The following is a 25,985-nucleotide window of genomic DNA, read 5'->3' as shown; positions in this document are numbered from 1 at the left end:
TGGGTAGATTGGCTCATTACTTTTCATCTTCTCAGGCTCCTAAACATGGAAGCAGTAGTATGGTCACATTTGGGAAAAAAGGAAACAGGCTTAGGGGAGCTAAATGACTTACTTGTCTGACTACATAGGTGGCCAGTCGGGAAGCTCAGATTTATCAGTTCAAAAATAAACTGAAGACTTGCTTCCTCTGTTAATATAGATTTTTAAAAAAAACTTCAACTTATACTGTGGTAGCTGCCAGCCCCCAAAAGACACACGAACCACCAGAACTCAGTGAGTAAGTTATAAAAAAAAAACACTCTTTATTCAACCGGCTGGGTCCACCAGGGGTACACAGAACCCAAATTAAGCAGCCCCAAAATGTAGAGGTACAGGGTTTTTAAGCCCCAAATCCCATTCTTCATTGTGTCTAAACACAAAGGTCTATCTTTCTTCTATTCATACCTGTCAACTCATAGGTCAGGTGCATAAGCGGGGGGTACAGAAGCAGAAAGCTTATTCTTAAAATGTTATGTTCCTATGGGTGACAGACAGCCTATGTTCCCGTGGACATAGCCATATTCCCATGGACATAGCAAGCAGTAATTTTCCTGCTAGTAATAAATTTCTAGCAGTCATTTTTCAGCCATTACATTCCCCACTGGCCTTAGCAGAAATCAATTCTTTGATTCTTTATGCAGAATTCGCTCATAGCCTCTATTCTGTAATACTAAAGTCTAATAGAATTAATCCTCTTCCTTATATATGCAAACAAGAAATTAAGGAAATGTGGGCCAAAAGTTAACAAGAAGAGGAGGAGGATTAAAGGTTAGCTACAGCAGATAAAAGGGTTGTTAGCCATGGTGACCAATTGAACATCTTATGAAACTAGTTATTTAATTCCAGTTTCTGTCTTTCTCTGGCATCTAAATTTCTCTGTACTAGTAGTAAGCTTTTTCTAATTACTCTAGAGTTATTGGTATAGAAGCAACAGGTTTCACCTAGAGTCATACATAATCTATCTTGTTTTAAGAATAATAAATTTAAACCTCTTTTATTCTGAAGGACTATTTCTGTTAGTGAATTGACCCAAAATTCTAGGCTGCTGAGCTCAGTTAGGTTTAGGGGAGTTCCTACCCTGACATAATAAGGGAGTTTGGGTTTAGGCACAACCAGCAATCTTGTCTTATGTCTGGGGTGGTCTTATTTAAGACCTTGTGTATTGTCGTTAGCAAAGTTATTAATGTTTCTTCTGGTTCTGGTTGTGGCTAGTCGAATGCCTGGGCTAAAGAGTAAAAAAAGGAAGAAACAGAGGGTAATACTTAGGTATGCTTGAGTCTTAGTCTTAAGGGCCCGTCTTCCTGAGCTGTCCACTCTCGTGCTGCATTCACATGGGAGTGATGAATCCATGATGGGATGCCGTCTACTTTAACCACAGTGGGCGTCATCAGGTAGACAGTGAAGTGTCCTTTCCATTTGGGTTCTAGTCTCTTGGAAGTGAACTTCTGGATTCACACAGAGTCCCCAGGCTGAAACTGATGGGGAAGTCCATCCCCCCGGGGCTAAGTGGGCAGCACGAACCCGGGACCAAATCTCTTTCTGTACACTTTGAAAGGCCTGTAAAGACTCAAGTAAGACAAGGTTATGCACTTCTGCCTTTTTCTCATCTTCTATTCTAGATATTAAAGGTGGGAGTTTTTCAAAGAAAATTTCAAATGGGGCAAATCTATTAACATACAGAGTACATCTGGCTTGGAGAAGAGCAAAGGGAGAAATTCAACCCAGGTCCCACCAGTTTCTAATCCTAACTTGACTAATGTCTCCTTGAGGGTCTGATTCATTTGCTCTACTTGGCCCGAACTTTGGGAACAGGAGGCACAGTGGAGTTTCCATCGCAAATTTAGATAGCTAGCCAATTGCTGTGATACCTTTGCTACGAAGGCTGGCCTGTCATCCGACCCTAAAGTTCTGGGGAGACCAAATCAAGGGAGAATTTCTTGTAGTAGTTTTTTAGTAACGACTAAGGCAGTCTCTTTCTTGGTAGGGAAGGCCTCTACCCATCCTGAAAAGGTGTCTATAAAATCAAGTGAATATTTGTAGCTCCCCCCTTTGTCAGGGTTACCTCAGTGAAATTGACTTCCCAGTGGTCCCCCCGTAAGTTCCCCTTTCTCTATGCCTAGGTTCTTCTATCTTCCCCTTCTTTGGATTAACTTGGGCATAAGCCGGGCATTGTGAGGCAATCTCCGCTGTGGTTCTTTTCCCTTCTGGAGCACCTTAGTCTGCCCGAGGTGTGTGGTCTGGTGTACTTGGTGGAGGAGAGTCTTTCCAAGGGCCCATGAGAGCCCAATTTTTCCATCTGGGGTCGTCCACCAACCCTGTTGGTTCCTAGTGGCTCCCTTATCTTGAAACAGAGGCAGTTCTGGGTAAGGGACAACAGTCAGTAGATGTGGTGGGGGCCCCACTGGCCTTGTGGCCGCTGTTCTTGCCTCTGCAACAGCTCATAGGTTTCCCTCAGCCTCAGGACTATTCCCTTTTTGATGCCTTTTACAAAGAACAATAGCCAGAGCCTTAGGCATCTATATGGCTTCAAGTAAGGCTAAGATCTCCTCCTTGTTCTTAATGTCATTCCCAGCTGAAGTTAGAAGCCCTCTTTCCTTGTAGATGGCGCCGTGTACATGTGCAGTGGCAAAGGCGTATCGGCTGTCAGTGTATATTGTAACTGCCTTATCTTTTCTCCATCTTATTGCCTCAGTGAAGGCGATGAGTTCTGCCTTTTGAGCAGAAGTCCTATGAGGAAGAGCTTGTGACCAGATAGTGCCAGTTAGAGTTATGAACCCTGCCCCAGCACACCTCCTTCCTCCTTGCCTGAACCTGCTCCCATCCGTGAACAGAACTTCATCAGTCTCAGGCAGAGGGGAGTCTTTGAGGTCTGGCCGCAAGGAATACACAGCATCTGCGAAATCTGTGCAGTCATGAATGGGGGTCTTGGGGTCTGAGTCTGGCAACAGATTGACTGGGTTGTTGACAGTAGTTTTGGATTTTAGCCATACGTTTGGGGTCATCTGGTGCCTCCCTGTTGTTGAACACCTTCTTGGCTATCTCAACAACTTGGGAAAGTTTCATCCTTGCAAAACCTTTTAATTTTTCGGATATTAGGGGCTGCCTGAGTAGCAAAGGCTATATTAATTTCCTGCTGGTTCTCAGAGGCCTCAGGATTAATGGGGGTGTATACCCAGTATGCCTCATTCAAGAGATGCTCCAGGGGATTCTTGAGGTCCCTCCCTGTATAACTTCAGTTACCTTAGCAAGGTTAGTTGGCTGGTGAACAGCCATCCTAATTCTCCCAATTAGAATCTGGTGGTACTGATCTAATGCCATTCTCCCTGCCTGAAATTGTGTCCCTAGTCTGGGCGGGTGGAGGTAAATTCCTCCTCAATCTGTTCCCCTGCTTCCTCAACTCTCTTCTCTCTCACAGGTATCTTTTGTGTTTCAGTCTGAATGCGTCCGGTCTGCGTTCTTCTGAGGGGTCAAGGAGGTAATTAAAAGTTGTTGGCAATCATCCCAGGTGGGGCAGTGAGTCTGTAAGACACTTTCTAAGAGTCCTATTAATGCCTAGGGTTTCTCAGAGAAATACGAATTCTGTGCCTTCCAGTTGTACAGGTCACTAGTCGAGAAAGGCTTATAAACCATAAAGGACTTGTCTGGGTGATGCCCCTGGGGTGGTGCTTCTCCCAAGGGGAGGATTGCCGGGGTGGTGGTATTAGCTGATGCCCCACCTGGAGCAGGAGAAGGAGGCCCATAGGGGTTACCTGCTGGCCATCCGAGGAGGTGAGGTGGTGCTATTTGGCCTCTGTTGTCCTGGATTATAGAGTGGGGGAAGGTCACTGTCTTCTGGTGGATATTAGAGGACTGAGGAACTGGGCTGTCTTGGAGATTTAGTTGCTGCATGTTTCGGGGTGCCTGCAACTAAAACCCGTGCCCCTAGAGAAAGGGAACACCAGAGGAGCCAAGGAGAGGGCTCTGAACAAGGTTTAACCATTGATCAATGTAGGGAAACTGATCAGGATGTCCCTGGTTTCCTATGACAACCTTCTAAACATTCTTCACCAAACCCTTGTCAAAAGAGCCCGCCAGCAGCCAGTTTACATCGAAAGACAGACACTCAACTTCACACAATTTTCTTAGTCTGCCTGGAGAAAACTTTATGTAATAGCTCCCTAGACGAACCCTTCTTTTAATGTCGCAGGAGACACCCCAAGGGTGTCTTCTGTGAACTCAGGCTTCCTCCCATCCTTGCGCAGAAAACACAAAACAGAAAACACAAAACAGACACTCAGACAAGAACAATCACTGAGGTGTAGGTGAACCTAGAGAAGTTCGCCACCTGCAATCTAGACAGGACCAGAGACAATAAACAGAACCCAACTACAGGGCACAGGAGGTGGCGTCCGGCGGCCTGGCCATGGTCCGGGAGATATGACTGCATCAGTCTCTCCACGGACCCCCAATGACCGGTCAACAAAACCAGAAAGGTACCTTTTATCCAGACGCCGAGGCCTCGGAGATTCCAGATTCCCATTGCGACCAGGAACAAAGACCATGTCCTAAAAGTTGCATCCTTGATGATTGCATTAACCCCCTCATGGCTTTCAAGGGCCCTGGAACATCTCAGGTTGGCCACCCCTTTGAATCCATAACAGAGACAGCAACCACTTTGGAGGCCAGTCCGGTGTTAGATCCCAGCGCCACTCCCTAAGATCTCGCTAGGGCCTCTGAATGTTGTAGCCGCCAGCCCTGGAAAGACACACAGACCACCAGAACTCAGTGAGTGAGTTATAGGAAACACTCTTTATTCAGCCGGCTGGGTCCGCCAGGGGTACACAGACCCCAATTTAAGCAGCCCCCAAATGTAGAGGTACAGGGTTTTTAAGCCCCAAATCCCATTTTTCATTCTGTCTAAACACAAAGGTCTATCTTTCTTCTATTCATTACCTGTCAACTCATAGGTCAGGTGCATAAGCGGGGGGTACAGAAGCAGAAAGCTTATTGTTAGAATGTTATGTTTCTATGGGTGACCGCCTGTATTCCCATGGACATAGACATGTTCCCATGGATATAGCAAGCAGTAATTTTCCTGCAAGTAATAAATTTCTAGCAGTCATTTTTCAGTCATTACAAAACTAGTACCTAATCCAACAACATCTTAAAAGAATTATATACCATGACCAAATGGAATTTATTCCAAGTATATAGGGGTAGGTTAACATTTCAAAGTCAACTAATATAATGCATTACATTAATAGAATAAAAAGGAAAAATATCACGACCATCTCAAGAGACTCAGAGGAAGTACTTGACAAAGTCCAACTTTCTTTTATGATAGAAATACTCAGCATGCCAATATGCAAAGAAAATTTCCTGAACCTGATAATAAGCACATATGGGATACCCACAGCTAATATTATATTTAATGGTGAAAAGCTAGATGTTTTCTCCCAAAAATGAGGAAGAAAACAAAGATGCTGGCTCTTTACATTTCTGTTTAACAATGTACTGGAGATTTTAGAACAATTTTGCCAAAAAATGAAATAAAATGCATCCAGATTGGATAAGAAGAGGTAAAACCATCTTCACCTTAATATGACTTATCTGGTATTGAGATAAGGAATCCACTAAAAGACTCTATTAGAACTGACAATCAAGTATGGCAAATTTGTATGATACAAGATCAGTACATAAAAACAAACTATTTCTATATACTGCAATGAACAATCTGATAATGAAATTAACAAAATAATCTATTTGCAGTAGAATCGAAAGGAATAAAATAGGAATAAATTTAATAAAAGTAAAAAATAAATACTCTGAAAACTGCAAAATATCATTAAAAATTTTAATAAAGATCTACAAGTATGAAATAACAAGTATTGGTGAGAATGTGGAGAAAGGGAACCCTTGTGCACTGTTGGTGGGAATGTAAATTGTGCAGCCACTATGGAAAAAAGTATGCAATTTCCTTTGAAAATTAAAAATAGTGCTTGGATAGGATCCAGCAGTTCCACTTCTGGGTATTTATTTGAAGAAAATGAAAACAGTAACTTGAAAAAAATATATGTGCTCCCATGTTCACTGCAGCATTATTTACTATAGCCAAGATATGAAAACAACCTAAGATGGATGAGTGGATAAAGAAATTGTGGTGTATGTGTGCATGTATATGTGTGTGTATATACATACACTATATATACATATACATTGGACTATTATTCAGCCATATAAAAGAATGAAATTTTGCCATTTGTGAAAACATGGATGGACCTTGAGGGCATTGAACTAAGTGGAATACGTCAGACAGAGGAAGACAGCTACCATATAATCACTCTTATGTTTGGAAACATTAAAAATACAAACAAACACAAACAAAGCTTATAGATACAGAGAATAAACTGGTGGTTGCCAGAGTCAGGGAATGAGGGGGTAGGAGAAATGGGTAAAGGGAGTCAAATGGTAAAAAGAAAAAAAGCAAGGGAGTTGTAAAAATAGTGCATAATTATAATAATCACATAATGATGCAGAAAAATGACAACATTTATGTATTTAAATTTGCAAACCACGTATCATTTCAATTGGATGGCCATTAATAAATGCACATACATGCTTGAGGATGTCAGTTATACTGCAAGAATTTTGAGAGTATGTGGAGAAAAACTTTCTCCCAGCCACATTTCCTTTGAAATTAATTTCTAGGAATAACCATTAAATCTTTTTTGTAACCAAAATTTTGATTTGCACTGGGATGTGGTTGGGTGGGTATTTGGATATTTGGATATTTCTAATCTTTAATTAAAATAAGTAAAGACCCTGTGATGATGCAATCCTTTTTCCTTGATCTTTGTTTTTCCCTAACCAATATAGGCAAGAAAAAAAGATTGAACCCTAAAAAAATTATATAAAGATCTAAATAATAGATAAAATAGTCCATGTTCATAGATCAGAAGACTGAACACTGTTGAGATGGCAATAATACCCCAAATGATCTAGATTTTCAGCATGGTCCCTGAGATCCCTGGATCTCAGCTGACTTCTTTACAGAAATCGTCAAGCTGTTTCATAAATTTATATGGAATTGCAGGGCAATCACAATATCAAAACCAAGCTTGAAAGAGTAAAACAAATAGTAAGAATAATATTTCCTGATTTCAAATTTTACAATTCAGCAATGGTAATCAAGGTGGTATGACAATGACACAAAAACAGACATAAAGATCAATGGATTAGGTTGAGATTCCAGATATAAACTCATTCATCATGGTCATCTGGTTTTTTAAAAAAGATGCCAAGAATGAGGAAAGAATATTCTTTTCAAAAACAATTAAGTTAGATTCTTACATTACACCACATACAATAATTTACCAAAATAGATCAAAGACCTAAGTCTGAAGTAAAACTATAGGGGAAAATATGACCTTGGATTTGGCAAAGAAATAGGGGAAAATATGACCTTGGATTTGGCAAAGAATCATTCGATATGACACCCAAAACAAAAATGGTAAAATTAAAATAGTGATATCAGTCCAAATAGGAATTGAATTACCTCAGGGATACCACAGCCCTTTACATTTCAAAGTTCTCTAAGGACACATTTAAAAAATGATCTCAAATAAATTTCTTTCCAATGTAAAATGTACACCTGAGAATGTAATGAACATATGTCACCCCATGTGATTAGACTGAGAAGAGTCCCTGAGCCCAGGCTGTGGCTGCGGGGTTCCACTTTCCCACCAGAGCAGAGTGCTTGGGAGGCCACTGGATTTTTTTTTTAAGTACGAAATGAATGGGAGTGGGGAAGCGATGGATGGAACACTCAAAAGCTGTCAAGAGTAAAAGATCGAAATGGAGCCAGGCTAATTATTACATAAGGCGGGGTGACTTTTAAGTGTCTACACCTGTAAAAAAGAGTCACGTTTCCACGAATGGCCTCGCTGCCTTATATTTCAATCTAAACGTCCACCACAGCGTCAGTTCCAGCTGGCCTTTGCCCCAGCCTGCAAAACTCTGGTCGGCTGTCACTCAGGCGCGAAAGAGCAGGGCCTTTCGAACTGACCAATCAGGGGCGGCCCCGGGGAAGGTGGGTGGGGCGATGGTCCTCGACCGGCCCGGACGTCCTGCTCGCTCCGGCCATCCTTGAGATCGCGGGTCGCCAGTCCTTAAAGGCCGCAGTTGGCTCTGCCTCAAGGTCTGTTGCGTTGTGACCTGTACCGTTACCGGAAATCGTGGGGAGGTCGTCGGGGGACCTCGGGAACCTAGAAATGGTGAGTGTGCGGGGCTGGGTGTGGAGACTGGATGAGGGGCTGGTTGGCACCGGCTGTAGCGGGACCTGGCCTCCTAAGGTCAAATCCGGAGTCCGCGGAGCCGCCTTCTGACCTCAGTCCCCTCCGGCACGCAGTGTGGGCGCGGGGCCGGCAGCCGGGACCCCAGGCGTGCTGTCCCGCCGCTGCGCGCGGCTATTTCGGCCTCGATCTCGGAGTCTCTCTGGGCAGATATGCGCACTCAGCCCCGCGTCTTCCCAGATTGTGCGGCGACCACGGGGAGGGTCATCAGGGGAACAGTCGTGACTTGTTCTCTGGGGTTTGTGCGTGGGAAGAGCTGTGGTCTGTGGGGTCCTAGTCCCTCCTTTCTCCACAGGGAACGCCCGTTTTCTCTTGAGTTTCCTAAACGTTTGGGAAGCTCAGTCTGAACTCCACGACCCTTACTGCACCCTGCTCTGCCCCAACCGTTTTCCTAGGACTGGAGATAAATGCCTAAATTTCCAAATCCCTCCCCATATTCCCAATGACCAACTTCCCCTCCTTGACTCAAGCATCATAATAAACTATTTGTCCAACGGGGTGCATTTCAAACAGACCCATGTTCTAACCGTTTTATCATTTTTTCATAGTCAATAGATGGTTCTTTTAATGGAGTTTATTTTTTGCTTGTGGATATTTTACATGAGAAAAATAGCGAATAATCACCTGGAACTACGTTGTGTGAAATCCTTGTAGCCTCCCAGGACCTCCCCTGGGCTCACGGTCTTGTGGGAAGTCCTTTGGGCAGAGGCTCCTTGAAACTTTCCTCGGTGTTCTGTCCTGTCAGCACTGCCTTTCCCTGAGTTTGCCACCTTTAAAAGATACGTTAACTTTATGGATTGTTCAAACAGTGGGTTTGTGTCTTTTAAAATATCTGTTATTGTCCAAAGCTACTCCAATGGGGGCAGAGGCCCAAGGGCAGGGTCTCTAAGCACTTGCAGGCCTAGTGGTTCTCCCTGGGGAGCCTCCCCCTGCAGGTGTCCTACCTGCTCACACTCACCATGGAAGAAGCCTTTACACTGGGAGAAACTGCAGCCCTGGAAAGCGGAGGTGCACTTGCACACGGGGGAGGACGATGCTGCCTTTCTGAGGTTATGATTGTGGTTTCCTTAGGCCTTGCTGTTTTAGGTGTTTTGTTTGAGTTGTGCATCCAGTGTAGATGTGCTCAGAGTGTAATTTGTGCACAGGGAGAAAGTCAGTGAAAGTCAGTTCTCTGACCTGGCTTAGGGTTTGTGAGTGGGAAGTTCGTTTGGGTCAGAACCTTACACTGAATCCAGCTGAGCATTTCCTCACTGTGAGATGAAGCCTGAGAGTGGAAGCATTTCCATTTTCCCTGGGGAGAGGAGGGTGTTGGGTCTTACAGTTCATTGCTGGGGTGACTCAGATGTCCCTCCCTTCCTCCAGGAACTGACCCATTCCAGGGGTTCTGTCTCAACAGAAGAGTCTGGAATGTGGAACCTTCTGCAAGCAGCTTTCCTTCTGTTCTGTAGGAAGCAGGCTGCTCATCTGAGCTGATTCTTTCCTTCGGCTTCTTTATCGACTATGCAGTGCAGCCCTTTGCCTCCAGGTCCCTGAGCACCTGGGCTCTGAAAGTGTAAGATGACTGACAGATACAAGGTGAGGAAGCAAGGAAATGGTGAAGCCAAATAGAATTTTTGTTCTGTTTAGACAAGAGAACCTAAAGATGTGAGATGAATATATTTAAGTTCTCAGGTACATTTCTCTTTCATGTTGGTTTTTATATGTGCTTGACCTTAAAGGACTTTTAAAAAGGCTAAAGCAATTGAATTCCTATTATAATTGATGTGAGACAAATTATTGAAAGCTTACATATATTTTTTAAATCTGACTACATTTAAGGGGCTAAAAGCAAACCCCCAATGCATTATAATACACTACTCATTCCTGAAAATACTCTGGTGTGAAATATAAGGGAAGGATGAACTATGACACTACATGTCCTTTTAGTTAGCAAGAGATTTGAAATTTTTCATTTTGTATGGTTTACACTTTGTAACTATTAGTGCTGAAAGGGATTAAATCTTAGGGTTTCCCATGCAAAAAAAATTAAAATTAAACTGTTAAATAGTAAAATATACATAAATTTCTCTGTTTATTTTAAAGCAACCTGTAAGATAGGAAAGTCTAATTTAAGAAAACTCACTAGCAACATATCCTGGACCCTCCAGCCCTGTTGTTACTCCAGCCACCACCAAGTACACAGTTTGGATCATTTCTCGAGCCTCCAATTAGCGTTTCTATTCTGTTCAGTGCCTATTCCAACTGAGCTTCTAGGCAGCATTTGGCCTCCACCTCTGAAGGTACGTGATACACCTTTACTGGGTTATCCTCATGGGTCTTTGACAGCTTTGTCAACCCATACAACCCTTGTAAGCAAGACCTGAACTGCATCCTGGTTTGTCCAAGAACACAGGTAGGACATTACATTAATGTCATCTCCTCTTAGGACATTCAGGACATATAAATATTGAAAAAAGGAGCTCACAAGAAGTGGATGGGACATTGCCATGCGTATAATGTGACGCACTGACAACTTTGTTAAATTTGTAGAAATTACTTAAGCTGGTCTCCTTCCCTGACACCATGAAGAAATAGCTCTTGTCCCTCTCAGTACCCACAACATTTCCTAGATTCTTTTAGTGTTCTGGAGGGAATATATTCCTTCTTTACAAATTCTACTTGAGCCCAAGTATGCTGTTACTTTACAAGTTTGCCACCTAATAGGCACCCCTACCATAAAAGGCTGGAGATTCTTAAAATTGCTATACAATTGGCACTCCTCTTAGTGCCCTCGGACACTCCTTCACCACAGAGGCCTCACTAACCTGATGCCTCCTGGAGTGACCCATGATGGCCCTAAGTTGTCCATAGACTTCTGATATAAAAACCTGCACTAGGCCCCACACTATATGTCATCAAAGCTGCAGATACCTCTACTAAAAGTAGGTAGTGCTCATCGCCTATCCAGCAGTCCATTAAGCCTTGGGACCTGGAATCAGCACTCTGATGGCTCACCACAAGCTCCTGAGACCCCCTTGAGACATGATGGGGCCAAACCTGGGCCCTCTGGGATGGCCTACCTGCGGAGGGGGGGGGGGGGGGGGGGGGGGGAGCTTTCCCTCTCCTCAGGCTCTTACAAGATGCCAAGGTGCTGAAGGAGGTCACCCCTTTCCCAGGCCTCTAGGCTCCCTGAGGAGTCCTGTGGGGTCACCTGACTTAAAAGCAGTGGGAGTTCATAGACTTGACCTACAACATCACTATATTTGTATGTGATGGAGCTCAGGCAGAGTTGCTGCTTTTTTATATTTTTCCATCTTTATTGAAATATAATAGATGGTCAGTTGCTTATATTTACATTGTACAATTCAATGAATTTTTTTTTCAATTATATTTGACATACAATAATATACCAGTTTCAGTTGTATAGCATAGTGATCAGAGATCCACATAACTCACTAAGCGATCACGCTACTAAATCTAGCACCCCTCAGATATTAACCATCTTCCCCATGCTACACTCTACATCTCCATGTCTATTCTGCAACTATCCATCTGTACCTTTGTTTTTTTTTCTGTCACCCCCAAACTCCCTCCCATTTAGTATCCTTCTAAATATTCTCTGTATCTATGAGATTATTTCTGTTTTTGTTGTTGTTGATTTGGTTCTTTAGTTTCCACATGTATGTGAAATCATGTGATATTTGTCTTTCTCCATCCAACCCATTTCATTCAGGGCACTATCCTCTAGGTCTGTCAAGGCAATATCTTTTTCCATCCCCTTCCTGTAGTCTGTGTGTGTCTTTTAATCTGAAGTGAGTCTCTTGTAGGCAGCATATGTGGGGGTCTTGTTTTCTTATCCATTCAGCCACTCTTTCTTTTGGTTGGAGCACTTAATTCTTTTCCATTTGAGGTATTTGTTGATAGAAATGTAGTTATTACCATTCTTTATTCCTGTTTTTGATACATGTTTTTTCTTCTTAAAGAAGTCCCTCCAACATTTCCTGTAATACTAGCTTAGTAATGATAAATTTCTTATTTTTGTCTGGGAAGCTCTTTATCTGTCCTTCAACTCTAAATGATAGCTCTGTTGGATAAAGTCTTCTTGGTTATAGATCCTGGGTCTTCATTACATCAAATATTTTGTGCCAAGCCCTTCTGTCCTGCATCCTTTCTTTTGAGAAATCAGCTGCCAGTCTTATGTGTGTTCCCATAAGACTGTAGGTTACTAACTGCTTTTCTCTTGAAGTAATACTTGTCTCTACATATATTAAGGCCGCAAAGCAAGGCCTCTCCAGGACACTCCTGCACGTGGGAGTTCTGGACACTACTGATAAAAGGAAAGGGACTCATTGGACTTCTCAGGACATACAGGGTTGGGCTCTCATTCAGTAGAAGTTGCTCTTCTTTTTCATATCTTGGGGTGCAGACCGCATAGAACCATAATGGCTTACTGAAATAAGCTCAAATTAATTGAATGAAAGGTGGTCTCTTTCTGTCATCGGTTAATCATCAGGATGGATGTTAATGTGTGTGTCTTCATCTTTTTTCCTAGTAGACTTCTTTTTTAAGAGCAGTTATATTTACAGAAAACTTGGTTGGAAAGTACAGAGACTTCCTGTATGATCCCTCTGCCTCCACACAGATATATTTTGTATCTCATAATCCTGTGGTACATTTGATAGATTTGATGAGAAAACTTTGATTCACGAAAGTCCGTAGTTGAGATTAAGGCTGTGTCATAGAACCTCTGGTCTTCAGCCAATGTAAAATGACATGTCTCCACCATTTGTATATCATATGTATTAGTTTCCCCTTATCTACAGGAGATACATTCCAAGACTCCCATCGGATGTCTGAAACTTTGATGGTACCAAACCCTATACAGTATGTTTTTTCATATATATATATATATATATATATATATATATATATATATATATATATACACATACATACAGACCTGGTGCAGTATGTCATAAATCGGACCATGTTTTTTGTCCATGTTTTCTGCTCACAAATCTAATGGCTTTTCCATCATAACTCAGTACTTACCATACATGGGGGCTGTAACTTTTGCAGTTCGAGATGTGATAGCAAAACTAGGATGGATTTCTTCATTGTTCTTCAAAATTTCGCAGAAGATTCATTCTTAGTGTAGATCTTAGCAATCTCAGCATAAAAACTTTTTAAAGAACTTTAACCTAAAGGAAGTACTTTCCGCCTTTTCTTTTGCATACATGGATTGCTGGCATCACTGCTCTTGTGCTTTGGGGCCATTATTAAGTAAAACAATGCTTACTTGAACACAAGCACTATGATACCACGACAGTCAATCTGATAAGAGTTGACCACTGATGACTAACAGGCAGAGAGTGTATATATCATGGAGATGCTGGACAAAACGATGATTCGTGTCCAGGTTGGGATGGAGTGGGACAGCCAGAGATTTCATCACACTACTGAGAAAGGCATACAATTTAAAACTTATGAACTGTTTATTTCTAGAATTTTCCATTTAATATTCCTGGATTGCAGCTAACCATGAGTAACTGAAACCATGGAAAGGAAAACCATGGATTATTGGGGCTACCGTAGGATACTTTCACTGTCCTAGAAATCTCCTGTGCTTCAACTATTCATTCATCCCTCCCTCCCACTCCCATGTCTGGGAAACTAAGCTATTTTACTGTCTTGTACTTCTCTCTTTTCCATTATCTTATATGTTTGGAATCATGCAGTGTGTAGGCTTGTCATGTTGACTTTTTCTATGTAGCAAAGTGAATTTAAGGTTTTTCCATATCTTTTTGGCTTCATCATATCATTGGCTTTTCATCACTAAAGAATATTTCATCCTATAGATGTAACAGTGATTGTTTATACATTTGCCTATTAAAAGATATCTTGGTTATGTCTAATTCTCAGCAATTATGCATAAAGCTTCTATAAGCATTTGTGTGTAGGGTTTTTTTTTGTGTGTGAACATACATTTACAACTCATTCAGGCAAATTCAAGGAAGCATGATTGTTGCAGTTTGTGTTAAGAGTAGGCTTAGTTTTAAGAAACTGTCTTTCTTCCATTTTGCATTCCCACCAGCACCGAATGAGGGTTCCTGTCACTCTCCATCTTTACCATTGTTTGGTGTTCTCAGTGATATAATTTTAATGTATTTTTAAAATTAGTATCAAGTATATCATACGTTAGTTAGACATCTATATAAATTCATAAAACGGTCCATCCCCCAATTGCTCCCTCCCCTGACCCTCCACCTAGCCAATGCATTCATTCTAATTACATTCGCTATGCCGTACTTCCAATCCCCATGTCCATCTAGCAGCTACTAATTTGTACTTCTTTAACCCTTCACCCCATTCTCTCAGCCCCGCAAACTCCCCTCCCCTCTGTCCATCACCAAATTGTCCACTATATGTGTGAGTCTGTTTTGATTAGTTTGTTCTTCTTATATCTTAGATTCCGCATATAAGTGAAATCACATAGTGTTTATCTTTCTCTGTCTGACTTAAATACCTTCTAGGTCCATCAAAGCGATATGTTTTTCCATCGCCTTCCTTTTCTTATGTAGAGGTCTTGTTTTCTTATCCTTTCAGCCACTCTGTCTTTTGGTTGGAGCACTTAATTCTTTTCCATTTAAGGTACTTTTTGATAGGAATGTAGTTGTTACCATTCTTTATTCCTGTTTTCGATACATGTTTTTTCTTCTTAAAGGAGTCCACCCAACATTTCCCGTAACATGGGCTTGGTGCTGATAAATTCCTTGAGCTTACTTTTGTCTGGGAAGCTCTTTATCTATCCTTAAACTCTAAATGATAGCTTTGCTAGGTAAAGTTGTACATCTTGGTTGTAAATCCTGGGTCTTCATCCTGTTGACTATTTTGTGCCAAACCCTTCTGTCCTGCATAGTTTCTTTAGAGAAATCAGTTGCCAGTCTTATGAGTTTTCCCTTATAAGTAACTATCTGTTTTTCTTTTGCTGCTTTTAATAATCTTTCTTTGTACTTAACTTTTGGCATTTTAATTATGATGTGTCCTGGTGTTGGGCCTCTTTGGATCCCTGATTTTTGGAATTCTCTGAGCTTCATGGGGTCTTATGTCCATTCCCTTCACCAGGTTAGGGAAGTTTTCCATCATTATTTCTTCAAACAGCTGTTCAACATCTTGGTTTTCTTCAGTTACGCCGATCGGACGAATATTTGGAGCCTAAGTAGTGTCCCATATGCTCCTTAAATTATTTTTATAGTCTTGGCATCTTTTTTCTTGCCGTTCTGATTGAGTGTCTTTGGCTTTCCTGTCCTCTAGATAGAGCATTTGATCCTCTTCTTTAATCACTTTGTTTATTCCTCTATTTATTCCATTTAATATATTTCTCATCTCAGATAATGTGTTTTTCATTTCTGACTGGTTCCCTTTTATAATTTCCATTACCATTTTTATGTTTTTTATCTCTTCATTGACGTTCTCACTGAATTTATCTACACTTCCCAAAAGTCCATTGAGCATCTTTATAACCAGTGTTTTGAACTCTGCATCTGTTAGGTTACTTGACTCCATTATATCTCAGTCTCTGTTCTGTTTTCTCATATGGTTTCTGCTTCTTTGTTTTTCCATGTTGGCTGCCTTTCCATGTCTGTTTCTATGTACTAAGCAAAGCTTCTAAGTCTGCTGGTCTATTAGTGTGGATTTGTGAAATAGGTGTCCAGTGGCACAGTCTTGAGAGGGGTTCAGCTGCAGGCCAAACTTAGCCCAAGCCTCTATGCCTCCAGGGCTACCTGTTAAGATTCAGCCAGCAATCCACAGATGCTGTGCTTATAGTTGCCTCAAAAGGCCATGCCAGAAACCAAGGCAGCTGCCTCCAGTGTGAGTCTTGCTGCTCCTCAGCAGAGAGCACCTAACTAAGTAAGGACACACCTGGATGTGGCTTGGGTAGGACTGCGAGTTGGGGGAGGTGAGGTTTCAGGGAATCCTCTGGGCTGAGTGACCCATGTTATCAGTCTGATGACCTCACAGCAATGGCGCCACTGTGTCCATGCACACTATTGGGGGAGGACTCAACAAGGAACAATGGATACTGCCGGCACTTTTGTACAGAGTGAATCTCGCCTCGGCCCTCCGACAATGTCTCCCTGTTAGTCCCTGGTGCCCCCTGTGTGCAGCCAAATTGGCACTGATGCTCAGAGCAAGAAGGTCCTTCACTGCAAAAATCCAAGTGTGGATGTGATCCCTTTAAGAGGTGTCGGCCGCTCCCGCTGCTGCAGCCTCTGTCTTAGCCTTTCAAGACTGGGTCGCCCTGCGTCCTCACCCCATTCTACCTTCTGCCATTGCAGGGTGCTTTCTTGGATTTCTCCCTAGTTGTATGGCTTGTTCCTGTAGATCCCAGGTGATTTTTCCTTGTTGCTGCTCCTCGTTTCCGTCACAACTTTGATTTGGTCAACAAGGATGAACAGAGTCTCTATTATTTACGCCATTATGGTTTCTGAATCCTCAGTGTTTTTAATTTAAGCCATTGTATTAAGTGTTTTCTGATATCTCATTTTTTTATTTGCAATTTGCTAATATATGATTTTGAGCATCTTTTCATGAGGTTATTTGCCTTCTGTATATCATTGGTGAAGTGTGTGTTCAGATCTTTGCCCATTTTTAATTGGGTTGTTTGCCCTCTTTTTGTTGAGTTTTAAGAGTTCTTTGTATGTTTTGGATGCCAGTTTTTTTTATCATGTAAGTGATTTACAAAGCTTTTCTGCCAGTCTATGGCTTGTGTTTTCATTCTCTTAATACTGTTTTACTGAGCAGAAGTTTTCCATTTTATTATAGTTAGATTTTTTTTCTATCTTGGATCTTGCTTTTGTTGTCGTATCTAAAAATTAATAACCAAACTCAAGGTCACTTAGATTTTCTTCAGTGCCGTCTTCTACAGGTTTCGTAGTTTTACATTTTATTTGCATTTTATAGTAAATCTATGATCCATTTAGAGTTCATTTATGAAAAAATGTAAAATTCATTTATACTTTTTCTTTTTTCTTTTTTTCATTTTGACTAATGAATGTCCTTTACTAGTTGTTGTAAATACCGTTTACCCATTGAATTGCCTTTGGTCATTTGTCAAAGATCAGTTCAGTTTGTGTGTGTGTGTGTGTGTGTGTGCGTGCGCGCGCGCGCGCACGTGTGGAGATCTATAGAAAACAATTGCCTTTTGTATATTAATCTTTTATCCGTTAACCTTCTTCTACTCTCTTATTAGTTCCAGGGGTTTCTTTTGCTATTGTGGATTCTTTGAGAGTTTCTCCTTAGATAATTTTGTCATATGCCACAAAGAGTTTTATTTCTTGCTTCTCAATCTGTATACCTTTTATTTTCTTTTCTTATTTAATGCCATTAGCAAAGAATTCCAGTACAAAAATAAAAATAAATAAAGAATTCCAGTACTATGTTGACTAGGAGTGGCGAGAGGGGACACATTTTACCTTCTTCCTCATGTTGCTAGAAAACAAGTAGTCCTTTCAATGTAGACTCTCTCTGTCTTTCTCTCAAAATATATTACATAATATGATGCATGATATGATATATAGGATATATTATGTATTTTAATACAAAATATAACACACACACACACACACACACACACATTTTTCAGGCAGGAGCCAGAGCCTCAAAGGCCTTGACTAGTATACTGACCAGATAGTAGTCTGTCCCAAGACACTGAGTAGTCATGGAAAGGCTTCAACTAGGGAAGTAAAATGATTGTATTTTGATTTTAGAAAATCCACCCCTTGAAGGAAAGATAGACACTTTTGCAGGGAGCGAGATTATAGGAAGGGGACCAGAAAGTAGCCTTTTGCAATGACAATCTAGAGAGACCGATAAAGACCTTAGTTAACTCAGCCATCTTGGCATTTTAAAATTCTCATCCCCGACTCATTCCCCTATGGCAACCTCCAGCTTGTTCTTTATATCTTATGGGTCTGTTCCTATTTTGTTTATTCTTTTGCATTTTTTTTTTTAGATTCCACATATAAATGAATTCATACGGTATTTGTCATTTTCTATCTGACGTATTTCACTTAGCATAATCTTTCTAGGTTCATTCCTGTTGTCACAAATAGCAAGATTTTATTCTTTTATATTACTGAATAACATTCCATTATATATTATATATTATATATGTGACATTGTCTTTATCCATTCATATATTGATGGACAGACATCTAGGTTGCTTTCATATCTTAGCTATTACTAGCAATACTGCAATGAACATAGGAGGTACATATATCTTCTCAAATTAGTGTTTTTTATTTCTTCAAATAAATACCCAGAAGTGGGATTGTTGGGTCATCTGGTAGTTCTAGTTTTAATTTTTTGAGGAACCTCTATACTGGTTTCCATGGTGGCTGCACCAGTTTGCAATCCTACCAACGCTGCATGAGAGTTTCCTTTTCTTTACATTCTTACCAAAATTTGTTTCTTGTTGATTTATTGATGATAACTGTTCTGACAGGTGTGCAGTGATATCTCATTGTGGTTTTAATTTATATTTCCCTGATGATTAGTGATGTTGAGCATATTTTCATGTCTCTTTGCTATCTGTATGTCCTTCTTGGAGAAATAGCTATTTCGGTCTTCTGTCCATTTTTTAACTTGGTTGTTTGGGGGGTTTTCTGGTGTTAAGTTGTATGAGTTCTTATATAGTTTGGAGATTAATCCCTTCTTTATTAGATGTATCATTGGTGACTATCTTTTCCCATTGAGTAGGCTTTCTCATTTTGTTGATGGTTTCCTTTGCTGTGCAAACGCTTTTTAATTTGATGTAATTCCATTTATTTATTTTTTATTTTATTGCCTTTGCCTGAGGAGACATATCTAAAAAAGCTGTTACTAAGAGTGATGTCAAAGAGTTTACTGCTTATGTTTTCTCCCGGGAGTTTCATGGTTTCAGGTCTTACACTTAAGTATTTAGTCCATTTTGAGTTCATATTTATTTAGGTGTAAGAAAGTGGTCCAATTTTACTTTTTTCCTATGTATCTGTCGAGTTTTGCCAACAATACTTATTGAAGAAACTTGTTTTTACCCCCATTGTATATCCTCGCCTCCTTTGTTATAGATTAATTGACCATATAAGCAAGAATTAATTTGGGCGCTGTCCTATTTTATTGGTCTCTATATTTGTCCATTCTTATGCAAGTACCAGACTGTTTTGATTTTTGTGGCTTTGTAGTACACTTTGATATCAAGGACCATGATACTTCTTATTTTGTTCCACACTAGTGGAAATCAACCAGTCAGAAGCGCAAAAAGAAAAAAGAATTTTTAAAAAATGAGGTTAGTTTAAGGGACCTCTGGGATAATGTCAAGCATTCAAACATTTGCATTGTAGGGATCCCAGAAGGAAAATAAAAGGAGAAAGGAACAGAAGCTTTATTTAAAGAAACAATAGATGAAAACTTTCCTAACATGGGAAAGGAAACAAACACCCAGGTCCTAGAAGCACAGAGAGTTCCAAATAAGATGAACTCAAAGAGACTTTTACCTAGACAGATTGTAATTAAAATGGAAAAAGTTAAAGACACAATCTTGAAGGAAACAAGAGGAAAACAACAACTCTATAAGGCAGCTGATTTCTCAGCTACAACTTTAAAAATCAGAAGTGGCAGGACATTTTTAAAATACTGAAAGAAAGGAAGCTATGACTTAGAGAAACTTACACAGCAAGGTTATCATTCAGAATTAAAGGAGAAGTAGTATTTATCAGACAAGCCAACACTGAAGGAGCTCATCACCATTAAACCAGCTTTATAAAAAAATGTGAAAAAGTCTTCTTTAAGCAGAAAATGAAAGACCATAACCAGAAATAAGAAAATATAAGAAAGGACAAAAAGTTACAGATAAAGCAAAATATTTAATAAATATAGCAAATCAGACATTTAAAAAGTTGCTACAAAGATCAGAAGGAAAAATTATTAAACTCAATTCAAACTATAAGTAGTGAGGAGATATAAAACAAAGAAAGATCTAAAACATGACATCAATAGCATAAACATGCAGGGGTAAAAATATATTCAAACTTAAATGTCTAGCAGCTTAAAATAGACTGCTATAGATATATAACGTGTTCATATTTTGGAACACACTTTGCTTTATTTTATCTATTGACAAATCCTCCAGATCTATGGAAATAGTACCTGCTACTTTTTATGAGTCTCCAAGTTCACATACACATGAAATTCTGTGGACATCATTGAAAAATTGCTGGACTATAGTGATCCAGTTCAAATTTATGGGCAATAGCGGTGGAGTGTATCACTTTACCCTCCATTTGAGCATAATTTATTGATTTGTTCCCAATGGTTCAACACAGTTCAATACTTGGGATTATTAAATTGACTAATTTTTATTCTAATCATTGTGAAATGGTAGCTAATGAACATTTTATTCTATTCATTGCCAAGATGATGGACATTTCTGTACATTTTTTTATCTTCTATTAAATGTTTTGCTTCTTTTTCCATTTTTAAATTGTGCATCTATTCATTTTTACACTGCAAACTACACCTTTTATAGTGAATATATGGCTGACATTTTTCTTACTTTGTTGTTTCTTTTAATTACCTTAATTTTAATACATTTGACACATTTGATATATATTTAAATGTATTTGATATATTTAATATATTTAATATATTTGTTAGTCTTTGGTTTTATGACCTACTGTTTTTGTCATATGAGAAATTTTCCCTATGCTTATATCAATACATGACTTCTAAAAAGTGCCCTAGTTTCACTTTTCATATTGCAATGAATTGGCTATTAGCCATGGAATAGAGAGGAATACAGAGCATTTTTTCAATTAGATCCAAGTTTGTCCTTGCTCCACATATTCGAGAGTTCTTGATGTTTGCCATTGCTCTACAATGCCCTTCTTATATTAAATTGCTGGCCAATAAAGGCACGGTCTTTTTTTTTTTTTTTTTTTTTTTTTTTTTTTGGTTTTCTTGTTCACTCTCTCTGGTAATGGTGTACTGTCTGGAATACTGTAGCTTAAAAACTGTTGATGTTTGTTAGGTAGGCCACCACTTTGTGCTTTGGAAGACTGTCCACTTAAGGACGTTCTTCCTACTTACTAGGTTTGGAGAAGTAGTTTTTGTTGACTACTAAAGAGTATGTTTGGGTGACTTTACGGAATTTAAAACAATATAACTTGGGACAGGTGACATCTGGGTGACTACTGAATTATTTCTAAGAACATTTTCCATCTTTTCATTCTATTTGATATGACTCAAGAAATAAATTTCAATTTTCCCATGAGGATCATTAAATATTCTTTATTAGTGTTGTTTGCTACTAAATTAAATTTAGTCTGGAGGAAACCAGGGGCAAGCTTTCAAATGTTGTCTCTTAATATAATCACACAGGATGGGCTCAGTTCTTCAAACAAGAAGTTATGAGTTCATGTGTGAATTGCTGTCTTCCAGTAATACTCAGTCAAGACTCAATGCCCAGAGTGTTTTCTGGAGGCTAATCATATCAGTACCATCTGATGAACATGTAAATTACAGACTCTCAAAAGGAAAATAGGAGTTTACTATATACAATATTGTTTACATAAACACCTGAGGAACACTGAGGCACTTATCTTTAATGGTGTTGGCTCATTCTTGAAATGCCAGTTTATTTACACCAGCAAAGGATAAACTTTGTTACCCAGTGTTTGTAAAGATATGTAATCTTGGGCTTGCTCATTTTCACTCTCTTCTGCACACTAGGTAGTAGGACTTTGTTATGAGCCAGTGTTATAGATCTGCTGTAGAAAGAGTAATTAGGGCTGAGCCAGGCAGCTCATTTTATTCCTTGGGCCCACAACAAGAGAGGTGTTCTTATTTTGCTGTTGCTCTATCAAATGGGTGGAAACCTGTTCCCTGCATATGCATGTTACTGGGTTATTTATCTCTTTCAGGGACCAGCATTTAGGTGGGATTGTGCCATTTGGAGTTCCTATTAGAATGGGCAGTCATGTTGCTGTGCCCACATGGGAACCTGAAATTGAAAGAAGTCGGAAGGAGAGCCTCTAGAGTGGCTGACTGGATATCACTTGCTGCTGAAATTTGAGAAAGGGAGTTTTATGGTGTTTTTTTGTTCATTTGTTTTGTTTTTGAGGAAAGCACTGTTGAACTCTTTATGTATTTTCTAATCATATAAATTAATTATCAATCCATTGTGGACTTCCGTGAACTCCCTTGCAAATTCCATGTCTTAACCTGTTCCTCAAGGTCATCAAGGCCCAGGTTACAGTGTTAGGATTCTACCGGGAAGAATTCCTCTGATTTTATGATCTCAGTGTATGTGCCTATACATCCTAAAATTGGTAGGAAGCAACCCTGAGGTTCATGAGTATAGGGATTTGAGGGACATCTAAGTTTCATGCCTTCCTCATGTCTGAGTTGTATTTTCCAAATAATTTTCTACCTTCAAGAAATCAGACAGAAAAGAAGGCAAAACTGATTTTGTGACAAATGTTTTACAAACCCATTACAATTTATACTGCTCCACAAGAATATTTGTCATTCAGCCAACTGGATCTGACTACTTCTAGTGGCCTGGAGTGCTTCAGGACGGTGTGGAAAATTGGATCTTTTTACAAGTTGGATATCACAGGCCTACTGGCCTCTCATGTTTGGTGATGAGAATAGAAGAAAAAACTTCTAGTTCTTTACTGTGTTTTCATTAAAAGCTCATACAGATATAATGCTGTGCTTCATGGAGTGATGCATGATATGGTGGGTAATAAAGGAGATGAGTTTTTCTCACAATGAATTGATGTGCTTAAAATGGAAATATTTGTTCATTTGTATAGCATTTCTCTCATTTCTCCAAGGCACTCTGTATCCTGACATTAGACAGCAATGAATACTCATGTGATTGCAACAACATAGCAATAAATTCCATGTGTTAATGATGCTGTTTAATTTATGATGAAGGGAGTGTGGAGAGAACCGTAATGAATAGTTCTGACAATTAAGTCATATGTGAACTTCTTATGAACTGAGTAGAGATTCCTAGTGCTGTTCATCTCACCCATTCTTATTTATACATATTTGGAATGTTTTAGGACTTAGTGGCCTTTGAGGATGTGAGTGTGAAGTTCACCCTGGAGGAGTGGGCTTTACTGAATTCTTCACAGAAGAAACTCTACAGAGATGTGATGCGGGAAACCTTCAGGAACTTGGCTTTAATAGGTAAGAATGAAAACATCCTAACTTACTTGCTTAGTTAATTAGAAAACCAGCATTGCTTGCTCATCAGTGGAGTTCTAGGGAGTGAAATGTGGAAAGGGAGGGAATGCACTGGTAGATAAACCAGGCATGGTCACAGCTCATTGGGCAACAATTTTTCTATAAAGTTTTATAGTTTATAATGATTTTTTTGGTCTGCATTTTAGGAGAAATAACCAAAGACCATGAAATGGAAGCTCACTATGAAATGCCTGGGACAAATTTAAGGTGAGTCTCACATGAGAAAGCAGTGTCCTACCGGGATAACATTGTCCTCATACTATGTCATAAAAATTTTAAAGCAGCAAATAAAAACAAGTCAGCAAAGTTTCAAATTTATTTAGTCTTGGAATATTTTCATCAAAATTTTTTTTCTCAAATATGACTTAGATATTTAGTGTTTCAAAAATAGTGCATTTGGAAACAGTATTTGAAACTCCATTTATGAATACAGTGTTTTGATAATAGCTATGACGGAGCCCTCTTGCAGAGCATTTAGCATATTCACTTTCAGTCAGAAAGCACTGAAAACTTACTTTCCTTGATTATGGTAAAAAGTGTCATTATAATAACTATTAATATGAAATCATTAACAAATAAGACATTAGTAATATGCGTTTCACTTTTTACAGCAGTCACACAATGGAGAGATTGGATAAACGTAAAGGAAGTAGTCAGTGTGGAGAAACCTTCAGCCAGATTCCAAATCATAATCAGAAAAAGAAAACTCCTACTGGAATAAGACTATGTGAATGCAGTTTGTGTGGACAAGTCTTCATGCATCTTTCATCCTTTAATAGGCATATGAGATCTCACACTACAGCCAAACCATATGAGTATCAGGAATATGAAGAAAAGCCATATAAATGTAAGGAATGTGGGAAGGCCTTCAAGTATCGGCAATCCATTCGAAGGCATGAAAGGATTCATACTGGAGTGAAACCGTACACATGTAAGCATTGTGGTAAAGCTTTTAGTTGTCTCAGCTACTGTCGAATTCATGAAATAGCTCACACAGGAGAGAAACCATATGAATGTAAACAATGTGGTAAAGCTTTCAGTTGTCCCAATTACTTTAGAAAACATGAAAGAATTCATACTGGAGAGAAACCTTATGAATGTAAGCAATGTGGTAAAGCCTTTAGCTGTCCCACATCCTTTCGAAGTCATGAAAGGATACATAGCGGAGAAAAGCCCTATGAATGTAAAAAATGTGGCAAAGCCTTCAGTTGTCCAAGTTACTTTCGAAAACATAAAAGAATTCATACTGGAGAGAAACCATATGAATGTAAGCAGTGTGGTAAAGCCTTCAGTTGTCCCAGGTCCTTTCGAAGTCACGAAAGGAGACACAGTGGAGAAAAGCCCTATGAATGTAAAAAATGTGGTAAAGCCTTCAGCTGTCCAAGTTACTTTAGAAAACATGAACGAAGTCATACTGGAGAGAAACCGTATGAATGTAAAGAATGTGGGAAAGCCTTCAGTTGTCCAAGTTACTTTCGAAAACATGAAAGAAATCATACTGGAGAGAAACCCTATGAATGTAAGGAATGTGGGAAAGCCTTGAGTTCTCTTACCAACTTTCGAAGACACATGATAAAGCACACTGGAGATGGGCCTTATAAATGTAAGGAGTGTGGGAAGGTCTTCGATTGTCCCAATTATTTCCAATACCATGAAAGCACACATAGTGGAGAAAAACCATATGAATGTAAAGAATGTGGTAAAGCCTTCAGTACTCCGAGGTCCCTTCAAAATCATGAAAGAACTCATACTAGAAAAAAACCTCATGAATGTAAGGAATGTGGTAAAGCCTTCAGTTTTCCCTGTTCCCTTCAAAAACATGAAAGAAGTCATACTGGGGAGAAACCCTATGAATGTAAGCAATGTGGGAAAGCCTTCACTTATCTCAGTTCCATTCAAAAACATGAAAAAGCTCATAGTGGAGAGAAACCCTATGAATGTAAGGAATGTGGGAAAGCCTTCATTTCTCTCTCTAATGTTCAAAGACATATGATAAAACACACTGGAGATGGACCTTGTAAATGTAAGGAATGTGGGAAAGCCTTTGATTGTCCTAGTTCATTACGAACACATGAAAGAACTCACACTGGAGAGAAACCCTATCAGTGTAAAAATTGTAGTAAAGCCTTCAGTCGTCCCAGTTCCTTACGAAATCATGAAAGAACTCATACCTAAGGGAAAGTCTGTGAATATAAGGAATGTGGAGAACCTTTTGTGGACATGTAAGGATGGACACTGGAGAGACACCGTATATGTAAAGAATGTGGAAAAGCCTTGAGCTGTCTGGTTTCCTTGGGAAGTCACCCCCCAAAAAATAAATAAATAAAAGTGGATAAAGTT

At 39.6% G+C, this 25,985-nt stretch overlaps 1 protein-coding gene across 1 annotated transcript; it reads left to right on the top strand.

Moving 5' to 3' along the window:
* Nucleotides 1-8,130: 8,130 nt before the first annotated feature.
* LOC107501038 (zinc finger protein 14-like) lies at nt 8,131-25,985 on the top strand. Its single transcript, XM_036234324.1, has 5 exons — nt 8,131-8,291; nt 9,732-9,944; nt 23,462-23,588; nt 23,792-23,852; nt 24,257-25,985. The coding sequence occupies exons 2-5, from the start codon at nt 9,927-9,929 to the stop codon at nt 25,818-25,820; spliced, it is 1,770 nt and encodes a 589-aa protein (XP_036090217.1). The 5' UTR covers nt 8,131-8,291; nt 9,732-9,926; the 3' UTR covers nt 25,821-25,985.

The sequence above is a fragment of the Rousettus aegyptiacus genome, unplaced genomic scaffold (assembly GCF_014176215.1).
Source record: "Rousettus aegyptiacus isolate mRouAeg1 unplaced genomic scaffold, mRouAeg1.p scaffold_m13_p_16, whole genome shotgun sequence".
In the NCBI taxonomy this organism is placed as follows: Eukaryota; Metazoa; Chordata; class Mammalia; order Chiroptera; family Pteropodidae; genus Rousettus; species Rousettus aegyptiacus.
Note: the sequence above shows the minus strand (reverse complement) of the source record. Positions and strands in the feature narration are given on the sequence as shown.